Source organism: Populus euphratica, unplaced genomic scaffold, assembly GCF_000495115.2.
Source record: "Populus euphratica unplaced genomic scaffold, PopEup_1.0 scaffold121.1, whole genome shotgun sequence".
Lineage (NCBI taxonomy): Eukaryota > Viridiplantae > Streptophyta > Magnoliopsida > Malpighiales > Salicaceae > Populus > Populus euphratica.
In genome coordinates, this window is record NW_011499968.1 from 396,097 (window position 1) to 408,132 (window position 12,036).

The window sequence follows — 12,036 nt, forward strand, 5'->3', positions numbered from 1 at the left end:
TATTTTTTAAAATATATTAAAAGTATATTTAATAATGTAATTAATGATTGTTTTTTAAATAATTTTTTATGCTAAAATAAATGTTAATAATTTTTTTATTTTTAAAAAATTACTTTTAATATTAATACATCAAAACGATTCAAAAGGTATAAACCATATCAAATTTTAATAAAAAAAATAAAAAAAAAATTAAACTTCTTTTAAATATAAATTCAACTGCCTTCCAAACAACATCCTATAAAAACTATTTAAAAAAACCCTATTTCAAAGACGAATCCAAACACGCTAGAAGCCAAGCCATGAGCATTTGTGTGAAACTTTAGCTACAACTAGGAACACCTCCTCGCAATTTTCAGCAGAAAAATGTGGTTCCTCTACAGAACTTTTGACTTAGCACAAGATGCTAGCCGAAGAAAAAGCAAGCACTTCTCCCTCTCTTTTCCTTGTTCGAGGGGAGGGGGGGCTGCAAAGCAAGCACTTTACTTAACGGATTCTTACATATCCAAGGGAAAATCCACTACCAAGACATAATCATGGTCATTGTCGTCTAATCAAATCCATTTTGACTGCATTTGACCCCTTTTCCTTCTCCATTGAAAAGGGTCTCCAAGCATTAATGATCATGTTAATTAGTTGACCTAGTGGGAGAAAGGGGCAAAGTGCTGTGTGGGCGTGCCTTAGTCCTTGATGGTAATTAGTGAATGAGTTGAATCTCTTAATTACGCCTTAAGCCTCACTCATCCTCATCATTGACTTCCTCATTTAATGTTAAATTAACAAATCAATCAACCTTTAACTTGAATCTCAAGCTTAAACAACACCATTGAAGACGGTACTCAAGTGGAAAATACCCTCTTTCTTTTTCTACGAGCAAGTGGAAGTGTGGAGCACAATCCAAGTGAAACGTTGCATTAACTTTGCCGATGCAATAATGGCGAGCGACCTATATTATAGTGAAATTGCCGGAATTTAAGGTTTTGCCAAACATTTTAGGCTAGCTATGAGATTCAACTTGACCGGCCGGCCGATTCTATCTGATTCAACTTTGTTTTGTTTTTAATAAAAAAAGTATAAATTAACTTATTCAATTTACAACGAATTCACTTTATATAAAATTTAATAATTATGCTTTTTACACATTATTTGTGGCATAGATGTTGTTAATCTCTACATCACATAAAAGTGGATATTATTTAAGATTATAATTCATTTTTAAATTATTTTTTATTCAAAAATATATTAAAATAATAAATGTTTGTTTTTTAAAATTTAATTTTATTATTAGCATGCAAACAATTTCTAATTCTGCGTGTGGGGTGGGGCTTTCTTTTTTTCTTCTTTGTTTGAACTCTTATTTGGCTTTGAGCCATTGGAATATTGGATATACCCTTTTTCCATTCCTTGAACTCCCACTTAAAATCCGATGAGGACCCGGGTGGACTAGAAATCAGCCGCAAAGGGAACAGCAGCAGCGGAAATCCCAGGTGGGCGGCCGGTGCTTGAAGTCATTGTGGGAGGAGGATTTTGTGAACCTATATGACGGCGACTGAGATAATTTCCGTGCAGCAACCGGGAGGGAAGGAGGAGGCAGCATCCTACAAGGAAACTGGGAAGAAAAGTCAAGGCTTTATACGTGGCAGAAATCTTGACTTGTTCTAATTAATTACAACTATCTTATATTATCTTTATGAGGCATTTTCCAGCCAGTAAAATACTTCTTAGGATATGATAAAAATCTATATAAATAGCCAAAGGTCCATGAAACCTTTGTTCAATCAATAAAAACATAAATATCAAACACCTTTCAAAAAAATTTCTAATAGCTGGTTCGGAAACGTGAGTGAGTTAACTCGTATTTTTTAAAATTTTTAATTTTTTTATATATTTTATATTATTTTAATGTACTAATTATAAAAATAATTTTTTAAAAAATATAATAAAAATATTATTTTAATATATTTTAATACAAAAAATACCTTAAAAAACTACTGCTAGACTTTCAAATAAACTTTGAACTTATCTTTCCATCACATCTTACAAGTTACAGTAGTGTTGTTAAACTGGCCAATCAAATTTAATAAATCAATTCAATAGTTTATGGATTCGGTCTTTGATTTAAACTGGATTTGAAATTAAACAAGTAGGAATATTCCAAAGGATAAAACCAAGAAAAATATCCAGAAGGATCAAAACAATATGTTAGGTGGTTAATTACAGTCCTGATCACCAATATTCCTCCTAATCTCGTAAACAAATTTGTGATTACACTACTGGTCACTAGTTAAATTTGGAAAGGAATAAAACCCTATAGTACCTGTAGGTCGGTGGTAAATATAACAAGATAAGATTATTAATAAACCATACACTAAAAAGAAAGATTTGGTTGAGGCCTGGCTACAACGTAATAATAATAAAAATAATAAGAGCAATAATTTATAAACAATCAAATCCAATTATCAAATGTATAGATATAAAAATGCCCCCCCTGTAGAGAAGACCAAGATAGTCCTTAGCTTAGATAGATTATGGGTATGAATATTTAGTTTCTTGGTTTTGTATTTTAAAAATATATTTTTTAAAAATTATTTTTTTATTTTTTAATTTTAAATTAATATTTTTTTAGTGTTTTTAGATTATTTTAATTCATTAATATAAAAAATAATTTTTTAAAAATAAAAAAATATTATTTTAATAGTTGTAGTATATTTTTAAATATATTTTTAAAAATTTATAACTTCTTTTTCAAATATATTTTTAAATACTTATAACTTGATTTGAGGTACATCGATGTTATTAAACTTAATTTTAATAATAATTCAATTAGCTATTATTTTTGGACCGATGAATTATAAGTATCATAACATATATATATTTTGTTATATAAAAAGTAAAAATAAAAAATAAATTATAGAAGGTGAAGATAATAAACTATAGCTTTTTTGAACCGAATAAATTCAAAAATTAATTATTTATAAGAGTATTTTCATAAAACTAAAGAAAAAATAACAAGCTAGAGATTGAACAAGTTTTTGTTTTTTTGGTTACAATATACCTTTTCAACATATTTTTTAAATTAATTTTTAGCAATAAAAAAATATTAAGTTAATTTTTTAAATATAATAATATTAAAAAAAAGGTCTATGATAAGTTTTGTCAAATATTTATCTGTATTTTTAATTGAAAAATATTTATTGTATCGTCTTGCAAAACACATTTATATACAAATCAAAAACAAATAAGGGCTGATTGATAAGTTTCTTCAAACTATAGTGACTAAGTCGTCTAATTAATTCTTCCTTTTAAGCCCCATCTCTTCTCCCTCTCTTTCTCCACAGACAGACTCCACAGAGAGACAGTCAAAACAAAGCATCTCTCTCTCTCTCTCTCTCTCTCTCTCTAAGAAGCAGCCGTAAAAGTTCAAATCCCAAAAATACCCATAAAACCAACTAAATTTCCACTCTGTCAAGCCACTCTGTTTTCAGAAAACTCACAAACACAGATCAAAGCAGCGGCAGCAAGGTCATTTCGGTAACTTCAAAGATCCCCGTGCTGTTTCCTTCTCGATGTTAATAACCAGTAATAACATTCCAGGCGTCGGAATCCAGCTCTCCGACGGCGGCGGCGGATTCTGGTCGGAACTTTTGGTCGCAACGCCGCCGTCGATCACGACCGTCGCTTTCACTGCCCTAGCCGGAACCGCGTTGTTTGCCGCCCTGCTCTACACCACCAGTAGGTAATAACACTAGAAGAACAAAAAAAAAACCTATTTTTTTCCAAAATATTTAAGTGAGAGTGTGAAATTATAAGGTAGATGAAAACTCTAAAACGAAGTCCAACGTCGCCGTCTTCGTCAAATTCATCTTCTCCTCCGTCGTCGTCGTCAAGTTTGTCGTCTTCTTCGTGGATTCATTTGCGTTCGGTTCTCTTTGTTGTTAATTCCTCCTCACCGGCTTATTGTTCCTCCTCTTCCTCTTCTGATCGGTGAGTTCTCTCTCTGAAAAATACTCTCTCACTCATCGTTGGTGATTCTAGTGATTTTGCTTTCTATCTCTGCTTTTTCCAGATCCGATCTTGGAAAAATAGTAGCTGTAGATCGTGTTTTCAGTCTCTACTACTACTTCTTACCCCACTTGTTCTCATCTCTTCATTTTTTTCTAAGTTTTCGCTTTCTTCGATGGAATTTGCGTGGGTTTGGCTCGGTCAATTTAGGGTTTCTATTTTAAAAAATGGGTTGATTTTGTTATTTTTATGGATTCTTTTTCAGTTTTTTAATCTCTTTTGATATGGATTGTTGTTTATTTAATGCGTAACTTGGTTTATAGTAACAATGGTGCGGATTTTCGAGTTGAAAATTGAATGTTTGTATGCTTTTTGCATTAAATTTTTGGGAATCAGGTTTAGGGTATCGGTATAATCATATATTTTTGCAAGCTACCACATCTGTCGCAAAAATCTAATTTATTTGGATTAGAGATGAGTGCGATTACAAAATCTTTTCTATCTCTTTCTTGGGTGATGGGTATTTAAAGAAACTACCAAAAAGTGAGCTGCTAGATAGTGCCCTTTCGCTTTCAATGGAGTATTTTTATTCAGACATTTAACTTTCCTTGCTGGATTGTTTGTGGTCGTGTTGATTTTGTTTTTGTTGGAATTTGATCATTGTTGTTCTTTTATTGCAGGGGTCGACTGAAGTCACCATGGTCTCGAAGGAAAAGAAAACATGCCCTTACACCTAGGCAGTGGAAAAGCTTGTTTACATCAGACGGGAAACCCAGAGATGGCGGGGTTAAGTTTTTGAAAAAAGTTCGAAGCGGAGTGAGTAATCATCGTGATTGCAATTTGTGTTTTGCTTTGTTTGTTAGATGGGAATATTTACTTCTTATGTTTCTCTTGTAGGGTATTGATCCATGTATTAGAGCAGAGGTCTGGCCATTCCTCCTTGGAGTGTAAGTACATTGAACCTTGTTATATTTTTATTTATGTCTTTTTCTGCTGCTGCTTTCTCATCTCTTAGGAGAGACCCTGTATGTGTTCTTATGAACTTCATGGTCCAAATTTAGGAGCTTTTGGTCTTTAGCTTACCAGGGAAAGGATTTCAATCATTTTTCCCTCCCTTAAATCCAGAGACTGTGAATCAGTGTTCAAATTTGTTGAATGACATGTTCCTGCATTTTACATTACAATCCATGCGTGCTGATTCCTGTTCATCCACTGAATTCTGATCAATGATTAATGCATCGTCCATTGTGGTCCTTAAACCTTTTTACCAATGTTAATATGGCCCTTCAGTCCAACGTTGTTTGGTGTCGTGTGTCACTTTGACAAGAGACGAAGTTAGTGAGAATTCCACAGAAGTACCGCAATTGAAACAAGGAGAAATACAAGGACCACAGTAGAGGATATGGTAGTTGAGAGACCTTTTTCCTGAATTGGGAAGTTGGGTGAACAGTACTACATTTCAACTGTAAAGTTTCTGCTTTCATACAGTGTCTTCTTTTCCTATTTATTTATTTTTGTGTCTCTGTTTGAAATCATTGAGCCGGACATGCAATTCATTAGTTTGTCAATGTCGTCAAGCCCTCTTTCTCAATGCATTTGCTCCTTGTTTTTCTTTCTAGAGCCTTGACCTTGATTCGCTTTTAAAGAGTCCTTTACTAGGCAATGATTTATACTGTCATGATGTTCCTACATTGCCAACATGATGAGCGGTCTTGTTTTCTGTTTACAGATATGACTTGAGTAGTTCCGCAGAAGAAAGAGAGATCATCAGAACCCAGAAAAGGTACCTTCTCCATACTCAGTTTGTAGATTCTAACTTGGAGATTCAGACTACTTTTTTGAGTTTTTAATTACAGATAATTTGATTGTTGTTATTTGAGTCCCTAAATGTAAAGCCTTTCTGTCTTCCTTCAATTTCTATTCTCATGGTTCTTTTCTTTACAATCTTGGCTGCAGAAAGGAATATGAGAAATTCCGCAGACAGTGCAGGCGATTTCTCAAACGCATCAATGAGTGCTCTGGAGGAACTAGTGAAACAAGCTGTATTGAGGATAGTGGAAGTCCCACACAAGATTCTGACTCCTCAAGTTATGAAGATGTGGTTAGTGCTAGGGAGTCTCTTTCAAGCGAGGAAAGGAGTCCAGATGTTGAGGACTCTGATGACCCCTCCAGTGCATTGTTGGAAGGTGATGATGGTTCAGGTCAAGCCACAAACACTGATGCCTCTGCACTAAACACCGAGTCATCTGACTCAGACTCTTCTGAAGACCCTGAAGTCATTCAGGCTTCCTCCTCATCTGAGGGCAGGGAAGAGAATGATCCTGATGTGCCTTTGAAAGAGAACATCTCTCCCTCTAAGACTGATCTCCATCCAAACCAATGCTCTGGTGAAAATTTTGCCACGTGGCAGCGGATCATTCGTGTTGATGCAGTGCGAGCCAATTCTGAATGGATTCCGTATTCCCCATCTCAGGCAACAGTTTCAGAGTTAAGAGCATGCCGTGCTGCAGAGGCTGTTGGGTTGAAGGACTATGATCACTTGGAACCCTGCAGAGTTTTCCATGCTGCAAGACTAGTTGCTATTCTCGAAGCCTATGCAGTCTATGACCCTGAAATTGGGTATTGCCAGGGCATGAGTGATCTACTTTCCCCAATAATTGCAGTGGTCACAGAGGATCACGAAGCTTTCTGGTGTTTTGTGGGTTTCATGAGGAAGGCTAGGCATAATTTTAGGCTTGATGAAGTGGGGATCCGAAGGCAACTCAATATTGTTTCCAAGATTATAAAATGCAAAGACTCCCACCTCTACAGGCACTTGGAGAAGCTCCAGGCTGAGGATTGCTTTTTTGTTTATAGGATGGTGGTTGTGCTGTTCAGGAGAGAATTGACATTTGAACAGACAATTTGCCTCTGGGAGGTGATGTGGGCAGATCAGGCAGCTATTAGGGCTGGTATTGGAAAGTCTGCATGGAGCAGGATAAGGCAGCGAGCACCACCAACAGAGGATTTATTGCTTTACGCAATTGCGGCTTCTGTGTTACAGAAAAGGAAATTAATCATAGAGAAATATAGCAGCACGGATGAGATCTTAAGGGAATGCAATAGCATGTCCGGGCAACTTGATGTATGGAAACTTCTCGACGATGCACATAATCTGGTGGTGAACCTTCATGACAAGATAGAGACACCCTTCTGAAGACTGCTCAACGACCATTTTGTCGCCCATTTATATGCTTCATTTTTATTTTTTCAAGGTCTTTGTTCTGTGGAGATATTTCCAGCCTTCTTGTGCTCTGCTCCAAACATAACCTATAAGGAGGTTATCCATCTTCAGCAATGCTGCTAGCTGCTCACTTTCAAGTCTTAGTTGAAGTGGCAAGTGGCATGCTTGAAAAGATTTATTTAGCTTTATATGCTATTCACCTAGACCATTTTTTTTAATACAGAACACGATCTTCACAATCGTTTGTCATATCATATCAAGTAGGTGGGATCTGAATTTTCGATCAATGTACCATATTGAAAATGTTGATCATTCCCAAATTGTCTCCTCAAGTAGGAGGGATCTTCCAATGGTTTCCAAAGCAAATTCAACCAAAACCAGATGGTGCCATTGTCCCAAATAGCTCGAAAATGTTGCAATTTCGCTGTAGAAATTTATTCAGATATTGCAGGGATCCAGTTGAGACGTTTACACAGCTTTTGAAAAGATTTTCATACCCATTGCAATGCCTGTGGTTTACAAGGTACCTCCTGATATCACCAAAACCGATATTTATCCCGTTGCCACAGAAAGAACAACAGAAAGAAAGTTTCAAAAGTGAAAAGCTCCTGTTTATCAACCAACAAAATCAGACATGTCCAGTTACCACTTACAAGTGACTAACTGTTCCAAATAAATACCAAAGGGTTCAATTATGGACCCCTAGCTAACTTCGGCACAAACACAACGCAAGGGAGGAACAAAACAAAAGAGTGTTTTAAGAATTAAACTGATTGAATCCCATCTAACCCCTCAAAGATGATAGATCCAGATAAATCATAGCCTCTACTCTTTCTTGGTGTAGGTTCGGACCGCAAGAGCCAAGCCCAGGATCAGAAGTGGCACAAGTAGCTGCAAGATCTTAATCAGAAACCCGGGCTTATCGTCTTTAGGATTTGTTCCTCCCAAACCAGGTGCCACGTAAAGGCGTTTTGTCGGGACTGTTGTTATATCTACCTCACCAATAACATACTTTTCCATCATCTCTCTAGCATCATCGCTGTGACCCACATCTTCAAAATCATTTGTTGCATCTTTCCCTGTAAAATAAATGGGAGAGTTCATGCATGTAACTCGGAATAGGTGGTTGAATTTGGGTTTTTGTACTGTTAAGTAACACACAGAATGAGTTCAAGAGGGCAGGCATGGTTCCTCTAAAAACTTCGTGCTAAAATTTAATAGGTTTTACAGAACAGATATTAGAACCAACCTGTTGATGACAGCAAAACCTCATCGCCTCCGGGGTGATCATCCATGAACGAGGTGACATCATACACCTGAGTATAATGCTCAAAACTTCAATAAACAATTAAAATAAAAAGAAACAAAGAATCAAGTGCAGATTCCATTGCAAACACACATTGGCGTTATTTTTCATATCAAAGAAAAAGAGTAGTGCGGGCAGTTCACACCCTACTGCAAAGAGTAATTTACCATAACTCCAGTTTTCCATGCAAGAGATAAATTATCAGTGTATCACTAAGCAATCAGATATTGCACTGACAGATTAAAAACAAGATGAATGACCATGCATATTATGTACGGGCGTTACTCTTCCAAAATTATCATAGAAGACCTATCAAAGTGATTTTGCCAAATATAATGCATATTAGCTTCTCAAGGCCTTCCTCTTTACCCCTTCCATAAGGGGATTATTCTGTTACACACTTCACAAATTAATATGGGATCCAAGGTTGATACAAACCATGCGATGAGAGCGCACTGGAGCACTGCTTTGGTATGTTTACTGCTTTGGTTTGTTTAAGATTGTGTTTGAAAGTCTAACGCAGTTGTTTTTTAAAATACTTTTCACTTAAAAATATATATATATTATTTTGATGCATTTCCGAGTAAAAAGTATTTTATATATTATTTTGATGTATTTTTTAGTAAAAATTATTTTATATATTATTTTAATACATTTCCGTGCGAAAACTATTTTAAAAAGCAACCGGTTTACACTTTCAAACACAATCTTAAACAAACCAAAGCAGTGATCCAGTGCGCTCTCATATTTATAAATTACTTTTGACAGACATAAAAACGACCTTAAACATATAAAAAAAAAAGTTTAAGAATTTTTTTTTTTCTAATTTTGACGAATCCAGGTAAAACCGCGCAGCCAAACATAGCCTAAGTAATTTTTCCTTCCACAGAATAGGGGGCACTTGGTTCATAAAGCATAATAAAGGAACAGACTTTGCAATTATAAGAATAAAAATAAACTTTCAACTCTTTAATCATGCAATAGAAACGATAGCACTGGTAAAGATTTAATTTTCAATTAAGAAAAAAAAATCCAAAGAGGCAAAACAAAAGGTCAAAGTTCCCATCTTGCAATCTCAAACAAAATTTTCTCAGCAACCAAACAGAATTTCCCTTCTTAATCTCAAAAGGTACAAAAAATGAAACTTTGAGAAGGAGATCTGACCTTGCCAGAGATAATAAGCCAGCAATCCTTGGTTTTGTTGTGCTTGGAAATCTCATCAAATAAGTAAACCTTTGACGAAGCCATATCTTTCACAAATACTGGTCACAAAACCACAAAAAAATTCAAAACCCACAAATATCCACAGCCAAAACCCTTCAGATTTCCACAAAAAAGAAAGATCCACATAAAAAAATTTAAAAAGAAGAAGAAGACCCTTATTAATCACAGAAGCCCATCACAAAAACAACGAAAGATCATCAAAACAGGCGATTAAGATTATGGCTAAAAAAAAAGACACCATCAAGAATCTATGTTGCTTACAAGAAAGACGTCCTGTAAGATGCAGGAGGTTGCCTCTCTCTCTTGGCTTTTGACAAAAGTTTATGGAGCTCTGCTGACCTTGGGTAATGATTTATAGTAGTTTATAAAGCTCGAGAGAGTGGCAGCTGGCAAGACGACGAATCATGGTTTGGTGGACTCTCCTATTTTAGATGCCGTATTTAGAGATCGTAGGACACTATATTAGAAAAAACAAAGAAGCATAATTAGGATATGATTAATTTATTAATTCGATGAATTAAGTAAGAAAATTTTTCCATCTTAATTTGCAATGAACTTAGAAAATTTACAAATGCTATGAATATTTGCGTGTGTCAGCCACTCAAGATTTGATTGCAGTGCCCATTACACATGAGATATGATAGTTCATGCTGCGCAGTCCAATATTCAATGAATTTAATGAAAGTTTTTTACTTTTTATTTTTTATTTTACACTTATAAATTAAAAAATATATTTTTCTTTATAAATCGTTGGAGGGGAAAATTAGATTTGAGTTGATATTAAACCATGATATAAAAAATAATGATAGAAAATATTTTGTATTATACAATCAAACCTCTATAAATTAATATTTTCGGGATTATAAAAATATGTTGATTAATTGATATATATCTGGATGGTATTAAAATATTGTTTAAGAACAAATCCCTCAGGTCTTGGCTTAGGGTCAACCTTTTCTCCTGGGAATGCAGAGTGGACAAAACCATTAATTAATTTAAAAAAAAAGAAGAATCCTTGAGTTTTTGTTTAGATATAGGTGTGGTTTGCAGCTGCTTTTTAAATTTATATTTGTAGATTATTTTTATATATTTAATATTAAAAATATTATTATGATAAATTTTAATAAAAATATCCTTTAAAAAATAATTATTACTAGGTAGAATCCAATGATAATGCCAAATTCACAGATCTAGGGGCATGAAACTCGTGCAAACATGGCAGTAAATCCCTTCCCCTTGCCTATAAATAATAATAATAATAATAATTTAAATAAATAGTTTAATCTTTCTTGGATATTTGATGTTAGGTAGAGTGAAAGCGATATATTTTTAAATAAATTAATAAATTAATTAGAATTAATTTGTTTTCTAATTTTGTAATCCGATCATCTCAAGAGAATTGTCTGTAGCAATATTAGTGTTATTATATATTTATTTATTTTTATATCACGTCTTGTGACGGAAGATGCCAAGGTGCTGTTTGGTATTGCAAGGTGGAAAGGTTGTTGTATATAATTTGGTGTATTCTTGTGTTGCAATAATAATAATAATAATAATAATAACTTTTAAACAGGTGGGAAAATACCTACAGAAGAGAAGGATGAGGGCCTCACGGTGAGAAAAGCATATCAACAAGTATGGAACCGGTGGCTGCCATGCAACGATTGATAATTTCCAAGTTGCATCTGCAAACTCCCTCACCTCAGAGTTCCCTTAGGAACCGTTTGTAACCCGTGTTTTTAAAAAAATTAAATTTTTATTTATAAATTTATATATTTTAGATCATTTTATCATGTTAATATTAAAAATAATTTTAAAAAATAAAAAAAATCATTGATATAAATTTTAATATAAAATATTATTTGAAAAGCAACAGCTATCACGCTGTCAAATACAACCTTAAAGAGGATTACTGGGGATTTGTTTTTGTATTTTAAATTTTTTTTTAAAAAAATTGATTGTTTTATTATTTTATTTTAAATTAATATGTTTTTATATTTTTAAATTATTTTAATGTGTTGATGCTAAAAATAATTTTAAAAAAATTAAAAATTATTATTTTAATATAGTTATATATATATATATATATATATAAACATTTTAGAATTAATCAACAGCCAGGCAGTGCCGCGATATTGAACCGCACAACTTGACCTCATGATGTGATATGGGCAATCGCTTACCTTATATTATATTATATTATTGTATTTCTCCAATAATTAATCAATTCTTTTTTGTGGCTTATTTTATCCATATCAAATTTATTTTATTTTATTTTTATTTT

At 33.8% G+C, this 12,036-nt stretch overlaps 2 protein-coding genes across 2 annotated transcripts; one reads left to right on the top strand and one right to left on the bottom strand.

Annotated features, from left to right (window-relative positions):
• The first annotated feature begins 3,313 nt into the window (after positions 1–3,313).
• Positions 3,314–7,554, top strand: LOC105139100 (small G protein signaling modulator 1-like). Its single transcript, XM_011045420.1, is given in 6 exon segments — positions 3,314–3,733; positions 3,808–3,981; positions 4,680–4,815; positions 4,897–4,946; positions 5,729–5,782; positions 5,956–7,554. Coding segments are annotated over 6 exon segments (1,824 nt in total). The 5' UTR covers positions 3,314–3,563; the 3' UTR covers positions 7,196–7,554.
• A 240-nt stretch (positions 7,555–7,794) lies between these two features.
• On the bottom strand, positions 7,795–10,100 carry LOC105139101 (cytochrome b5-like). The gene is made up of 4 exons (XM_011045421.1): positions 10,014–10,100; positions 9,693–9,790; positions 8,472–8,538; positions 7,795–8,301 (listed from the first exon to the last, which is right to left on the bottom strand). The coding sequence occupies exons 2-4, from the start codon at positions 9,774–9,776 to the stop codon at positions 8,048–8,050; spliced, it is 405 nt and encodes a 134-aa protein (XP_011043723.1). The 5' UTR covers positions 9,777–9,790; positions 10,014–10,100; the 3' UTR covers positions 7,795–8,047.
• Positions 10,101–12,036: the final 1,936 nt, after the last annotated feature.